This window comes from Pristis pectinata, chromosome 5, assembly GCF_009764475.1.
Source record: "Pristis pectinata isolate sPriPec2 chromosome 5, sPriPec2.1.pri, whole genome shotgun sequence".
NCBI lineage: Eukaryota > Metazoa > Chordata > Chondrichthyes > Rhinopristiformes > Pristidae > Pristis > Pristis pectinata.
In genome coordinates, this window is record NC_067409.1 from 105782199 (window position 1) to 105796356 (window position 14158).

General features: G+C 39.0%; 1 protein-coding gene across 3 annotated transcripts in view; it reads right to left on the bottom strand.

The window, feature by feature from the left end:
* Positions 1-4915: 4915 nt before the first annotated feature.
* LOC127570240 (oxysterol-binding protein-related protein 3-like) overlaps positions 4916-14158 on the bottom strand; it is a 131144-nt gene continuing 121901 nt past the window's right edge. For all 3 annotated transcript variants that reach the window (XM_052015565.1, XM_052015563.1, XM_052015562.1), the window contains 2 exons: positions 13947-14069; positions 4916-9853 (listed from right to left, as the gene is read on the bottom strand). In XM_052015565.1, the coding sequence (XP_051871525.1) occupies positions 9748-9853; positions 13947-14069 (229 nt within the window). In that variant the 3' untranslated portion in view covers positions 4916-9747. The remainder of the gene's footprint in view (positions 9854-13946; positions 14070-14158) is intronic.

A 14158-nucleotide genomic window follows, 5' to 3' on the forward strand; every position in this document is an offset into this window, starting at 1 on the left:
ACTACTCGTTTACTGTTTGCACACTTATAGAATATTTTTTTTTTGAGTTCCCTTTTTGCTGTCTGTTTTGCCCCCTCATGTTTTCTTTCTTCCTCATCTCCTTTTTCACTTCCCATCTGAACTTTCCATACACAGCCTAGTTCTCAATTGTGTTATCAACCTGGCATCAGTTCATATGCCCTCTTTTCCATCTTTAGTTTATACTCCCCTTCCTCTCCCTTCCCAGTCCCATTTTCTCCTTTGTCACCTAGGGAGTTCTGATTTTAATTGCTCAACCCTTCTTGCCCTTGGAAATGTATCGAGATCTTACCTTCATGTAGGTCTACTCAATGCTCAATTACAGCTTTGCCTGCCATTCTTCAGTTCCAAACTACCTGGGCCAGATTAGTTCTCATCTCAGTGAATTTACCCCTTTTCCCATCGACTATTCTTAATCACAGGGTGGCCCACATCCTTTTCCATGACGAGCTTTGCAACTGCTTCCACTGCCTTTTCAGTTAACACATTCTACCCCTTAGAGACGTTTGTGTAGAAGACTTTCTCAATTCCTCTCTGGTTCTTGTACTATTATTGTGATATTATCTTTGATTTGGAACATAGGCTAAATTCCCCACTGCTATTCTTATCAACCCTGTTCTGCCACTGAGCAACATCAAGCCTAATCTGTGACCAAAATCCATGTAGCTAACTTTACCCTCCAGCCTTTAATACCTTTAATTAATAAAAAATACATTTCTCACCAAAGAAAATTGTTTCTCTTTACTTTATTAACACCTCTCACTACTTTGAACACCTTGTATATTACTTTGTAATTCTCTCTGCTGTACAGAAAACAATCTAATATTTCCCATTTGAACTGAAGTCCCTTAATGCTAGCATCATTCTGATAATCCTCTGTACCCTCTCCAAGACCTCGACCTCGCTCTTGTAGGATTTTTGAAGTATCATAAAAGTATTGCCTACCAGAACGAATGATGCTCCATACTTTCGATTCTTCACTTTCCGGACCAGAGACCGATTACCAGCCATTACCAATTTCACATCACTAACAACATATTTCTGCTTTTCATTGAAGCTTAAACTTTCTGTAAAGGATTTAATGGACTATTAGTGTCTCAATGCAGGAACTTCATGAAATTTATGGGGAAGTGCAAGATGCTGTTTTCCCCCAAAAATTAATGGAGAACTAGCATCAATCACACAGTATCTAGTGGTGATTTTCAACTCAAGGGATTGCTCTTCCTCATCACCAGATGTTGTAAAATTTGTAAATCAATATATGTGCAGTATTAACACTCCACTGTTTCAGGGCCAAATTCACAAGCTAACAGAGCAGTACCATGGCGGCTCCACTGCAAAGATATTCAAGGAACTCTGGTCCTCCAGGCAGGATCCAAGGTCAATCTGAGGATATGCAGCAACTATGGTTGTTATTTGTGGCAACAGCAGCTTTTCTTTTCATCATTTGCTGGTATCAATGTTTTGTGCATCAGCTTTACTGGAACCTCCACAGAGTATCTGCGACCAGTTACTGATGCCACTTCTCTAAGGTCAGATTACAGCTTTATAGGATGTTGCACAGCATTGAAATGGGCCATTCTGCCCAACTCATCCATGCCAACTGCAATGCCTACCTATGCTAATCCTATTTGCCCACATTAGGCCTGTATCACTCTACCCCTTTCCTATCCAAGTACCTGTCCAAATGCCTTTTACATGTTGTAATTGTATCTGCCTCTACGACTTCTCCTGACAGCTCATTCCATATAAACAGTCCTCTGATTTTCTTTAAATAGGGACAGAACAGACAGTATCAAGTGACAAGCCCACAGACCCTTGAACCAAAGTGCATACAGCTGTCAATCAAAAATGTCAGCATGTGACAGCAGCAGTGATAAACATGGACCCAGATCCAGAGCGAGTGCAACTTTCTCTCAGGGCGGTAATACCTGCAACAGCAGATGACCAGTATCTGGCAGGGGTCATCAAGCTGACATGGCACAAACTGCAGAGGAGTTAGAAATGCTGCTGCTAGAAAACTCCTCCAAGAGGGAAGCCACTCACTGGTCTTTAGCAGCACCACTGCTAATCACTTCAAGATATTGGCATTCAGGTGCATCTGGAAAACCTATGATAGTAGAAGACAGATTTATCTATATTGGGGAATCCCAGGGCAAAGAGAGTCTAGGTTGGTTAGTGTCCACATCAGTGATCGTTTTGCATTATGGATTTGCTATTAATATTGTATTGCTATAAAGAACATGAATAAACTCAGACCCTTATATGACACTGGCGTGGCCCAATGTGCCTTAACGGCCAATTTGGAACTCTTCCAAAAAACTTTGCCTTTATTGTAGCCAATTTGAGCCAGACCCCAGAATGAAATAAATAATAAAATATCTGATTTAAGTATCAAATCCAGAAATAAATATCATCAAGATTAGGAGAACTGGCTTCTCTCAAGAGTGCTGTGAGATTCCATTTATCTACCCGAGCAGCAGGACCGATTTCATGATCTGCAAAACAGCATTTTTGAAAATGAAGTACTTCCTCAGGGCGACGTTAAAGCTTTAAGTGTGTTTTGTACTCGTGTCTAGAAGCTGAATCTAGAATATTCTGGAAACATTGCTCTCAGGAGACAGGCCGCATATAAAAATATTTCGAGGTGGCTGCACGTCTCGGAAACCATAGTCAGGTTTCAAGATTTTTGCCCATTTGTCCTAAGTCATTAGGACAAATGATAAGATATTGTGACCATGGTATCTGATTCATCCAGTGAAGTATGCCACACATTTATAGTACTACATATTAGACAATAAAAGTATATTTGATTGTTAATATAGGATCCACTTAGGGAAGTGAAGATAACACCACAGGGAATAGTTGAGCATCTACAGTTTGTAAAGGTTGATATCAACCACCTTCAGCATCTAAATTTAAGTTAAATAAAGTGAAACAATAAGATTCCAGAGCCTGCTGAGTGCAAAAGCAGCAGAGAAAATAGTGCCTCCATTACCTCGTACTTTGTGTTATTTCATAGGAGTTCTTCTAACGGTTAAGATTGCTGATCAAATTAGTGGGATGTGGAAGATGGGGAGGGGGGTGGAGTTTACTTCTTCCTGATGAAGACGAAAGGAGCAGGAAAAGCACCAGTGATTTGACAACAAGCGTAGCTCTCAGGAGACTCCAGAACGAGCCTTGTCATTTTTAGGTCCTATCATGTTCACGGAATCACAATGCCATTTTAATCCTCCTGGGTGGAGCACCCACAGAACCAGGAAAGCTTTGAAAACTCAAAAGCTCCTCTGATGCCCACAGGGTCTCTGCTGCTCTGGGTTTCTGCCCCCAAACAGCAAGACTCTAGTAACAACATGGACCTAACCATCCCACCCACACACCCTTCCATCAGAGACCCAGTTTGTTGCCACAGCCTTCTATTACTGCTAGCAGCAGTCGGAGATGCCTCCCATCATTGTTGTGTTGCACGTTAGCCATCTATCTTGCAGATGCAACACTAGGACTACATATTACAGCCAGCTTCAGTTCTCTGCTACTTTCCAATCCTTAGCTTCCCAAACCCTTGAGAAGTTCTTCAAAATTATAAACTCATCTCACACTTGATTACATTGACTGCATCAAGTAATTTAACATATGTTTATATGACTATTTAAATCATCTCTCTGCAATTTGACCCTACTTCAGCAATTACATTTCCATGCCCCCAGATTCCACTTAAATTTTTCTTTACCCTTTTTCTGAAACAAACGTAGCAGTCAGCAATCTTGCAATTATTGTTTCTCTTGGCTTTTCTCATTACCTTTTCCAGTTGTTTTCTGTTATGTTTATCTCATTGCTAGTAATCCTGTCTGCTCAAAATCTTCGCTCACATTCCACCAGTTATAAATTTGACACATCCACGCAACCAAAACAGAAGTTAAAACATGGAAAGATGGTCATTTGGCCCATAAAATCCATGCTTGTCGAGCTCTAGTCAACAGCAACCCAACCCCGTTCCCTCCCCATAACCTACAACATTTTCTCCCTTCGATTATCCAGTTCCCTTTTGAATACCGTGACTGAATCAGCATTTGCTAGCCCCGGCAGTGCTTTCCAGATTCTAACACCTTGACGCTTAAAAATAATTCCCCATGTCACTTTGTTCTTTTGCCATTTACTTCCTTTGCCCTCTGGTTCTCGACTTGCGCCAATGGTCCTTCATGATCTTAAATACCCCCATCAGGTCTCCACTCAACCTCCTTCACTCTGTTTTGCCCACAGAACTAAAGTTGCTCATCCCTGGAATGATTCCAGCAAATTTGTTGTACCCTCTCTAAGGCCTTCGCACCTTTTTTCAAATGTGATGTCCAGAACTGGACATAAATATTCCAGTTGTGGCCAAGATAGTATTTTGCAAAGATTCATGACTCCTTGATTTTGTTCTCTAATCTCATTTATAAGAGTCCAGGATCCTATATGCTGATTTAGCCACTGATCTGCCTACTCACATTCAATGGTTTTTGCACATACATGCCAGTCCTCTCCTTGTATCTCTTATAGAATTGGGACCTCCAGATTGAGTCTCTCCCCATACTTTCTACTAATATACATCTCTCGCATGTGTGTTAATTAGGCCTTTGTCTAATCAGCGTGGATGTCTAAAATATGGAAAGAACTTAAACACATAGTAGTACAACCACTTATTTGCAAAATAATCTTTTCTCACTCTGTAATACATGTCATTTCTGTTGAGCATTCTGGTCAAAATAGCATGCAATATTACCTTACGGGGCATGTAAAGCTCTTCTGAAAATGTCTGTGCCAACTTACAGGCTATATTTTATTAAAAGCAGAAAGTGCAAGAAATACTCATTAAAACAGAACACAATTATCTCAGTCAAATCAATTTATTATTTACGTGATATAGAGTACACAGTGAATTGCAGCAGCCTCTTACAAATACATGATGCAATCATAAAAATGCATTGGATTCTAGATATCAATTCCTTCAAATGGAATCACGGAATAAACCACCTGTCCCTTACAAACTTCAAGGTGCAAACATGTCTTTTTGGCGCTCAGAGTAAATGAGTAATAAATGCTGAAATATGAACTGTAGAAATGTACAAATCCCTATTTTGGGCAAATAAGACTGATCACACAGCATTAAAAGGGAGTTATAATGTCCTCAATCTCTTGTACACTGAAATTTAAACCTGACAATATACTTAAAACAGCCAATATAAAATATGACATTATTAAACACTTGAAAACTTGAATTCCTTGTACAAAAGGTTAAAACCAAATACACTCTGAAAACAGTGAAATGGAACAGCCTCCAGCCTGACTAAATTATTCTCTGGCTTACCACTAAAACTTGACAGAATCTGTGTGCCTATAAATCAGATGGGATCAGTTACCTTAACCATACTTGACTGTAAGCACCACAACACAAAGTAGCTTTACACAAGTCAGTTAGCTTTAGTAAGTGCTTTGTTCCATATTGAACAACATTAAAATAGACTGATTGTCGAATATTCATTGGATTTAACTATAAAAATGTTGAGTTCATTGAATGCAAATTTCTAAATTGTTGGTGCTAATATTGGGGTACAAAGCTAATTTTTTTCCCTGAATCTCTCTCTGAACACTGGGTAAGTGACACTCTAACCCAAGAATGATAACCAGAATTTTAAATAATCTTTTGGAAGCCAGGCACAGCTGCTTCAGACTAAAAAATATAAAAGCATCTTATTCAGGACTATCATGAATCATTAGGTCCATTAAAATGATTCAATATCTTTTGAAAATTAATTAATATTCTATTATCTATTTCATCTTAACTGTTATATTAACTTAATTGTAATTTTGTTACATTATAACTGTGGGATAAGCTTAGAGTAACTTTCCAATTACTCTATTCCTCAGTCAAAAAATACTCTACTGGATTACATGAACAATTTCTCCTGGATAATTGAATTCTGTATATGAATAGAGGTAACAAGGAAACACAGTGGTTCTAAAACTATCAAGTCTCAGAAAACATGCAAACAATTCACAAGTAAGTAACCAAAAGTTGAATTCAGGTGTGCATACTTCTACGCTTAAAGACTTGGCTAATCATACAAAAAAGGTCAAAATATTTGTGTCTAATTTTCAAGAAAATGCACTTATATTGCCTTTGGTGAAAATAACTTTTGTGTTTATAAATATACTCCCGCAAAGAGGAAAATCTGGCTTCATTTCATTTATGTGCAGGAAGAGTGTTATTAAAAATGTGCTGGCTCAAAGCAGAGAGATACTGTAGCAAAACAAAGGCTGGCAGTGATCAATCAGCAGAAGGAGGTTGATATCTTCCCACTGAAAAATGACAGGCATTCTATTCTGCTGCAGGATAGAATGCTTCAAGATCACAATGAGCTATACAAGTTGAGATTCTGCACTAGGGCAGTCTGAAAATCAAACCGTTCTTCAGTAAAATCCCAGAACTGGGAAAATTGAGTGTCAACGTGCAGCAGACTATGCCTATACTCCAGAGTTTAGAAGAATGAGAGGTGATCCCATTGGAATTCTTAGGGGTTTGACAGGGTGGAGGCTTGAATGCTTCCATGGCTGGGACATTTAAAATGAGGCCAGAGCCTCAAATTAAGGAGTTGGTCATTCATGGCTGCAATGAGAGAAGTCCACCAGAGGGTGGTGAATTTCTGGAATTCTCTACCAAACAGGACAGTGGAGGCTGAGTAGAATCAAGACTGATTGATAAATTATTGTATATTAAAGGAATCCAAGAGTGTAGGGTTAATGCAGGAAAGTGGAACTGAGGTAAAGGGTCAACCATGAACTTACTGAATGGTGCAGCATGTGCAAGAGGCCATATGATCTACTCCAGCTTCTATTTCTTATGTTCAAATCCTCATATTAAACCAAAACTGAACAGAGAGAACATGGATCTGGCCCCATTTCCTCAATCTGTAAATTCAGCATCAGTCAGGGTCAGTCAGTATCAGGTGGAGTTGATCAGCTTTCTCAGTGCATACTCAGAGCAGACTAGGGAGAAGTTGCAATATGATTTTTTTTTGTATGTAAGGAATGTTGTGTAGTGCAAGGAACAATTTTAATCCATAAATATGTACATTAATTATTATATAATTTGAGAAGTCCAAGACTTCAGATGACCAGAGATCACATTCATGCAATGCTTTCAACTTGACCAGCACACTTACATTTAAAAAGCTAATTTACATAATTCATCAATATAAATAGGGGTGAAAGTGCTAGAGTAACTACCATGGGTTAACCCACTGAGAATGTTCATATATTACCTCTTTTTCACATTTCCTTATGAAGTCAGGGTGGCTATTCAACCTGTGAGTCTACATTGGCTTCCAGAGCAATCCCATTCCTCTATGACCTGTTCTCTCACACTCACCTCATTCTCCTGCCACTCACCTACACTCTGGGCAATTTACAGTGGCCAATTCACCCAATGATTAGCACGTCTTTGTTATGTGAGTCAATGTGGTTACAGGGACAAATTGTAAACTCCAAACAGACAGCACCAGAATCAAACCTCGGCTGCTGGAGTGGTGGGACAGCTGCACTACTTGCAACACCACTGTTTTCTTTAATGCACACTGATGTTTTGTTGCAATGTATTTCAGAATGACTCCAGCAACAAATAAGGTTTATCACAAACATTTAAAAAAAATGGCCTTCATTTAACTCCTGTTACTTCCATCACATAATATTTAGGAACTCTGCATTGGGGAGAAGAGTTTCACAAATGACTTCCAATACATAATGAAGGTGAAAATTGCTGGATTATTATTTTGTCAGGGTCTTTGTCATATTTGTCAATTAATGTTCATCTATGTTTTCAAAGAACTTTTGATATTATCTATATGATTAAATTCAATATATAATGGATATAAGCAGTATTACTGGATTTTTGTAGATAAGGATGCATCATTTAATTTGCACCGATACACATAGCTATTGACTTCAAGCACATGTTTTAGGTAGTCCATCATACCTTTAAGCTTCATACGTTTTTCAGAAAATGCTACACTTCAGCAGCAACATTACTTCTAAATACTCAAATCACAAGGAATAAAAAAATCTAGTTCAGAATCAAATATCAACCACATCCCAATACCTGTAACTCTATTTATAGTTTGCAGCTCCAATTCATCACATCACCCTTACAATCCTTGATCCAATTCACCTATTGCTTAATAAAATTCCTCAGTTGCAGACACTTATTCAGCTTTTGGACAATGTTCCATGTGCAAGGTGTCCCAAAACTTGGAGGGAAAGCTAAAGGAGCAGCAGTAAAACCTGGGATTATAAACCAGCCAAATTTGAAGAAAGCCAGCTAACAAATCGTGGCATAACCAGTGTCAAGATGACAAAGAGCAGCAATATTCCATCTACTGGGCTAATGGCAAAATTGCTGCTCAGTTTATTGCCAAGGAATGAATCAAGGTAGTTTTCCCATCTGGCAATCATGTGGTGTAAAGACATCCTAATTTCTTATTGAAAAGCCCACACTTTTCCCTATAAACTTTTCTGTTTGAGGAAAAAATATCCTGTACTAAAAGTTGGGAGAATACAGTTATTTGTTTTATTGGAAGAGGTAGATTTTTTTTGAACACAATCTTGAACATTTTTAAGAGTTCAACATATCAACTTCCAAGAGCCCACTCCATGTGTTAGGTATAAGTAGGCATTAAAACATGAGATTTTGACCAAGCAGAAAAATCAGCTTCATACTTCGACTGAAATGTCTTTACAAAAAGTGCGCAATAATAGTGCAAATTAGGGATCAAATACACAGTCAAGAACTTGTAAAGTGATATCTTTGCGTATCCAGAGTATGGACATTTGACTTGACTGTGCATTTAGCAAATCATAAAAAGGCAAGTTTATAATATTGTATCTCCACTCTTTTGCAAACATTCTATCAGGGTAGGGACAGATTTATTTATAGACGGTGGTGCTGACTTTGAATCTATCTGCATTTCTGGGTAAGGCAAAATTCCCCGCACCTTGCTCCTTTTTGGCTGGCTTCTGCAAGCCAAGACACAATTTCATAGCAAAGTGGTGATGCATAGGAGAGGGAAGAAAATGGCAACCGGATAGGTAGAAAGCTTGTGGTTAATGCAGTTTTATGCTGACTACTTTGGTTTACCTATAACAGAGGTTCACAATCTTCGTTGCAAATTTCAGTGGAGATTTTTTTTTGTAGGATCAGAGCATGTTCTACATTCAAGGCTAATATATTATTTAAATACAAACAGCAGACTATTAATGTATCTTGGATATGTGTCATTACTGAAAAGTTCTGTAAGAAGCCTTGAATTAATTCAACATTGGAAGCATTCTGTGTGCCTTAGTTAAAAAGGCAACAAATTCATAACAGGATACTAGTTTATATAGATACTTGTTCATTCTCTTTGCAAGCAATAAAAATGTACATTTGCAGATGTTATGCACCCACTATTCTTGCTATAGCTTGTAAGTAGCCAAATTTTGCAGTACATAAATGATATTTGAAGCAAAAATCTGATGAATTTTAGTTCTAGCAGTTTTAAGGCATCAAGCTATCCCAATATGTTTTAGTAACTCTAAAAATTTATAATAAATAAACAATCACCTACACATAAAGATAACAGATGACCCATAGATATATATCTAATAAATAACGTATAATAGTCATGAAACAAAAAAAAATGAATCTGCATTGATATGTCACCAAAGTATTGGACCTTCAAGCTTGTCAAAGCCTGGATCTTTCCGAAGTTCCCAATAGGTATTTGTGCTCACCCACATTTCCTTTCCACCTTCCTGAGATTGCCTGTAAGTATAAGATTGAATTAGCTTTTCAAATGTGCAAGCTGAACATGACACATGCATGAAATATTAAGTAGGCTACGGCAGCCTTTTGCTACAAGTTTAAATCCCACCATGGCAAGTTTCAAAACAGAATTTGATAAAGCTGATAATTGTAGATTAGGACTCAGAAAGTGAGCACAGAATACATCATTCATCATCGCACTGCCATTCAAAGCGGAATAGATCTAGAAAAGGTTGACTGGTCCAAGACTGGACGTTACGTGTTTTAAGTGATTAGTGGAAGAACTACAATCTTACTACAATTTGTAACCCTATGCCCCAAAATGTCCATCAGTTCTCCATTGTCAGGGCCAATAAGATATGAGATTGAATTTGTACTAATGGATTCAGCCCAAGGCAAATCTTAATGAAGGTATCAATCAAGTAAACCTATAGCACAAGGCCAATTGCAATAAAAAAAGGGTTTAAGACAGAGCAAAGTGGTCCAAATCTCTGTAGTCTTACTATATATGTTCAAGATTGTTAAACAAACAGGAGAAGGTTTCATAAACACCCTCACTCACAATTCAAAGGTCAAGTTATATCTGATAAATAGAATGATGTTCAGGTTGTCAGAAGCCAAATTTCACAACCAGTCACTACCATTGTCCCTCAGCATGGCATCCTTAACCTAAATCCTCTGCATCCATTCCAGTGATGTTCTCCTCTCAAGGTCAGAATTTACTAAACTCAGATCCTTTTGCAAATCAAGTATTGATACAGCCCTTGACAATCCAAAGAAATTCTTGGGCAACATCCAGGCCTAGGCTGACAACTGCTAGTGTAGGGCAGCGGCTTTGAGTACTCTGATAAATCACTTCCTACCCTCTCAATCTCTCTTACCATCGACAAAACTCAAATCAGAAGCTTGATAGAGTACTCACTTCCTACCCTCTCAATCTCTCTTACCATTGACAAAACTCAAATCAGAAGCTTGATAGAGTACTCAATTGTGGATGTAGCCACAATACCCAAGATATTGACCACCACTCAGGATAAGATAATCTGTTTGGTCAACACATCACCATTGAACTGGATATCCATCCACGCACCACTGGTGATCTTTGGCTAGTATGTACTATCCTCTGAACGTGCTGTACAACAGATATTATCTGTTCCACAACTCCTACTGCTAAGAACAACAGAAGTGGCAACATCACATAAATATACCAGTATAGAAACTTGGTCTTGGTTGTTTGCCCTAAATGTACAGATAAAGCAGCCAAATAGAACATAAAACATAGAACAGTACAGCACAATACAGGCCCTTCGGCCCACAATGTTGTGCCGACCTTTAAACCTCGCCTAAGACTATCTAACCCCTTCCTCCCACATATCCCTCTATTTTAAATTCCTCCATATGCTTATCTAGCAATCTCTTGAATTTGACCGACGTATCTGCCTCCACCACTACCCCAGGCAGCGCATTCCATGCACCAACCACTCTCTGGGTAAAAAACCTCCCTCTAATATCTCCCTTGAACTTCCCACCCATTACTTTAAAGTCATGCCCTCTTGTATTGAGCATTAGTGCCCTGGGAAAGAGGCGCTGGCTGTCTACTCTATCTGTTCCTCTTAATATTTTGTACACCTCTATCATGTCTCCCCTCATCCTCCTTCTCTCCAAAAAGTAAAACCCTAGCTCCCTTAGTCTCTCCTCATAATGCATACTCTCTAAACCAGGCAGCATCCTGGTAAATCTCCTCTGCACTCTTTCCAACGCTTCCACATCCTTCCTATAATAAGGTGACCAGAACTGGGCACAGTACTCTTAAGTGTGGTCTAACCAGAGTTTTATAGAGCTGCATTATCTCGCAGCTCTTAAACTTGATCCCTCGACTTATGAATGCTAACATCCCATAAGCTTTCTTAACTACCCTATCCACCTGTGAGGCAACTTTCAGGGAACTGTGGATATGAACCCCCCGATCCCTCTGCTCCTCCACACTACCCAGAATCCTGCCATTAACTTTGTACTCCGCCTTGGAGTTTGTCCTTCCAAAGTGTACCACCTCACACTTCTCTGGATTGAACTCCATCTGCCACTTCTCTGCCCAGCTCTGCATCCCATCAATGTCCCTCTGCAATTTTCGACAGTCCTCCACACTATCCACAACATCACCAACCTTTGTGTCATCTGCAAACTTGCCAACCCACCCTTCTACCCCCTCATCCAAGTCATTAATAAAAATAAGGAAAAGTAGAGGTCCCAGAACTGACCCTTGTGGGACACCGCTAGTCACAGCCCTCCAATCTGAATGCACTCCCTCCACCACAACCCTCTGCTTTCTACAGGCAAGCCAATTCTGAATCCACATGGTCAAGCTTCCCTGGATCCCATGCCCTCTGACCTTCTGAAGAAGCCAACCATGTGGAACCTTGTCAAATACCTTACTAAAATCCATGTAGACCACATCTACTGCACTACCCTCATCAATCTTCCTGGTCACTTCCTCAAAGAACCCTATCAAGCTTGTGAGACATGATCTGCTATTCACAAAGCCATGCTGGCTGTTCCTGATCAGACCATGATTCTCTAAATGCCCATAGATCCTATCTTTAAGAATCTTTTCCAACAGCTTGCCCACCACAGACGTAAGGCTCACTAGTCTATAATTCCCTGGACTATCCCTACTTCCTTTTTTGAATAAGGGGACAACATTTGCCACCCTCCAATCCTCCGGTACCATTCCCGTGGACAACGAGGACTCAAAGGTCCTAGCCAATGGTTCAGCAATCTCCTCCCTCGCCTGATGGAGCAGCCTGGGGAATATTCTGTCAGGCCCCGGGGACTTATCTGTCCTAAGATTTTCTAACAGCTCCAACACATCCTCCCTCTTGATATCTACATGCTCCAGAACATTAATCTTACCAACACTGTCCTCAGTGTCTACTCCATTACCCAAATTCTGCTCCATTGCAAAACCAAAGTACAATACAGAGTCACTACCATGTATGGAGATTCAAGGATCAATTCCAACTGTACCCCCCATCCCACTGCCTCTCCAAATTGTACACCATCCTGCCCTGGGCATGTAGCAGCATTCCTTCACCATTACAAAAGCAAAAGAGTAAGAATGGGGGAAATCAATTATAAAATCAGAAAATACTGGAAATATTCAGCAGGTCATGTAGCATCTGTGGAGAGAGAAATTGAGTGAATGTTTCAGGCTGATGACTCTGGTGAGCATTTCTTGTTTTCATTTTTGCACTGGCACGGGGTCAAAAGTCAGGAAATCCTCCACCTGACACCATTACCACAAAGGTTTGTTAAATTTACCAAAGGAAGTCAGCATCTTCTTATGAGGAGCAATAAATGAGACCTTGCCTGCTTTGCTTTCAGGTCAAGAACAAAAATACTTTGTGAAAAAAAAAATACTAGAAAAAAAAGATATTTTAAATAAATCTGATCAACTCAACAGTATTACCATGTTGTAACTAGAGCAACTGTTTCAAATTAATGGTGATACATCATCTATATTTACACACTTACCAATAATAGCACCATCCAATGTGAAGCATTGAAATAGCAAATGCAAACTAATTGCCATAGAGTCATACACGGCAGAGATTGGAACCATCACATAATTTCATGGTGGTGAAACATGGATAAAACTTCAGAAGTGCTCATGAATGCAGGACTTGGCTTGAAGCTTCAGGGTTGTTGCACTTTACTATTTGAATTTTTAAATTTAGTAATAGGCTGGAGATGCAAGAAAGGACAACTCACAATGGCACAGCTGGGAAGATGCAGTGAATTGTTGTTATTCACCAAGAGACATTTTCATATGAAATCCCTTTATTTGATATTTAAATTAAATTTGTGAACACATTCTGTTTGTTGGATATACTTCTATCCTCACAGCAATAGTAATCTTAATATTTAACTGCAATTTCAATTGTTAAATATTGTACCTTTACGCTAATATTAAAAGCAACATGGAATGGGAAGTGAAATACTAATTCTCTCTAATCAACATCTCAGGTAAATCTTGTTAAAATGTGATCTGCATCAATCCAATTTTCCATGCACTCACACAAAATGAGCAACTTACCTAAAGAAGCGAGGTTGATGTGTCATGTTGTTTTCTTCAAGAACTCTCCGTCTTTCTCTTTGCATTTGTTCAATTCTTTGTTTTTGAGATTCAGCAGCCTCTATGTTACCTTCCTCTAGGTATCTGAAGTAACAATCAAATAAATGCTTTAAAAAAAATAAGAACTGAAAAAAGTGCACAACGTAAAATAAATGAACATAATTTCATTGAAT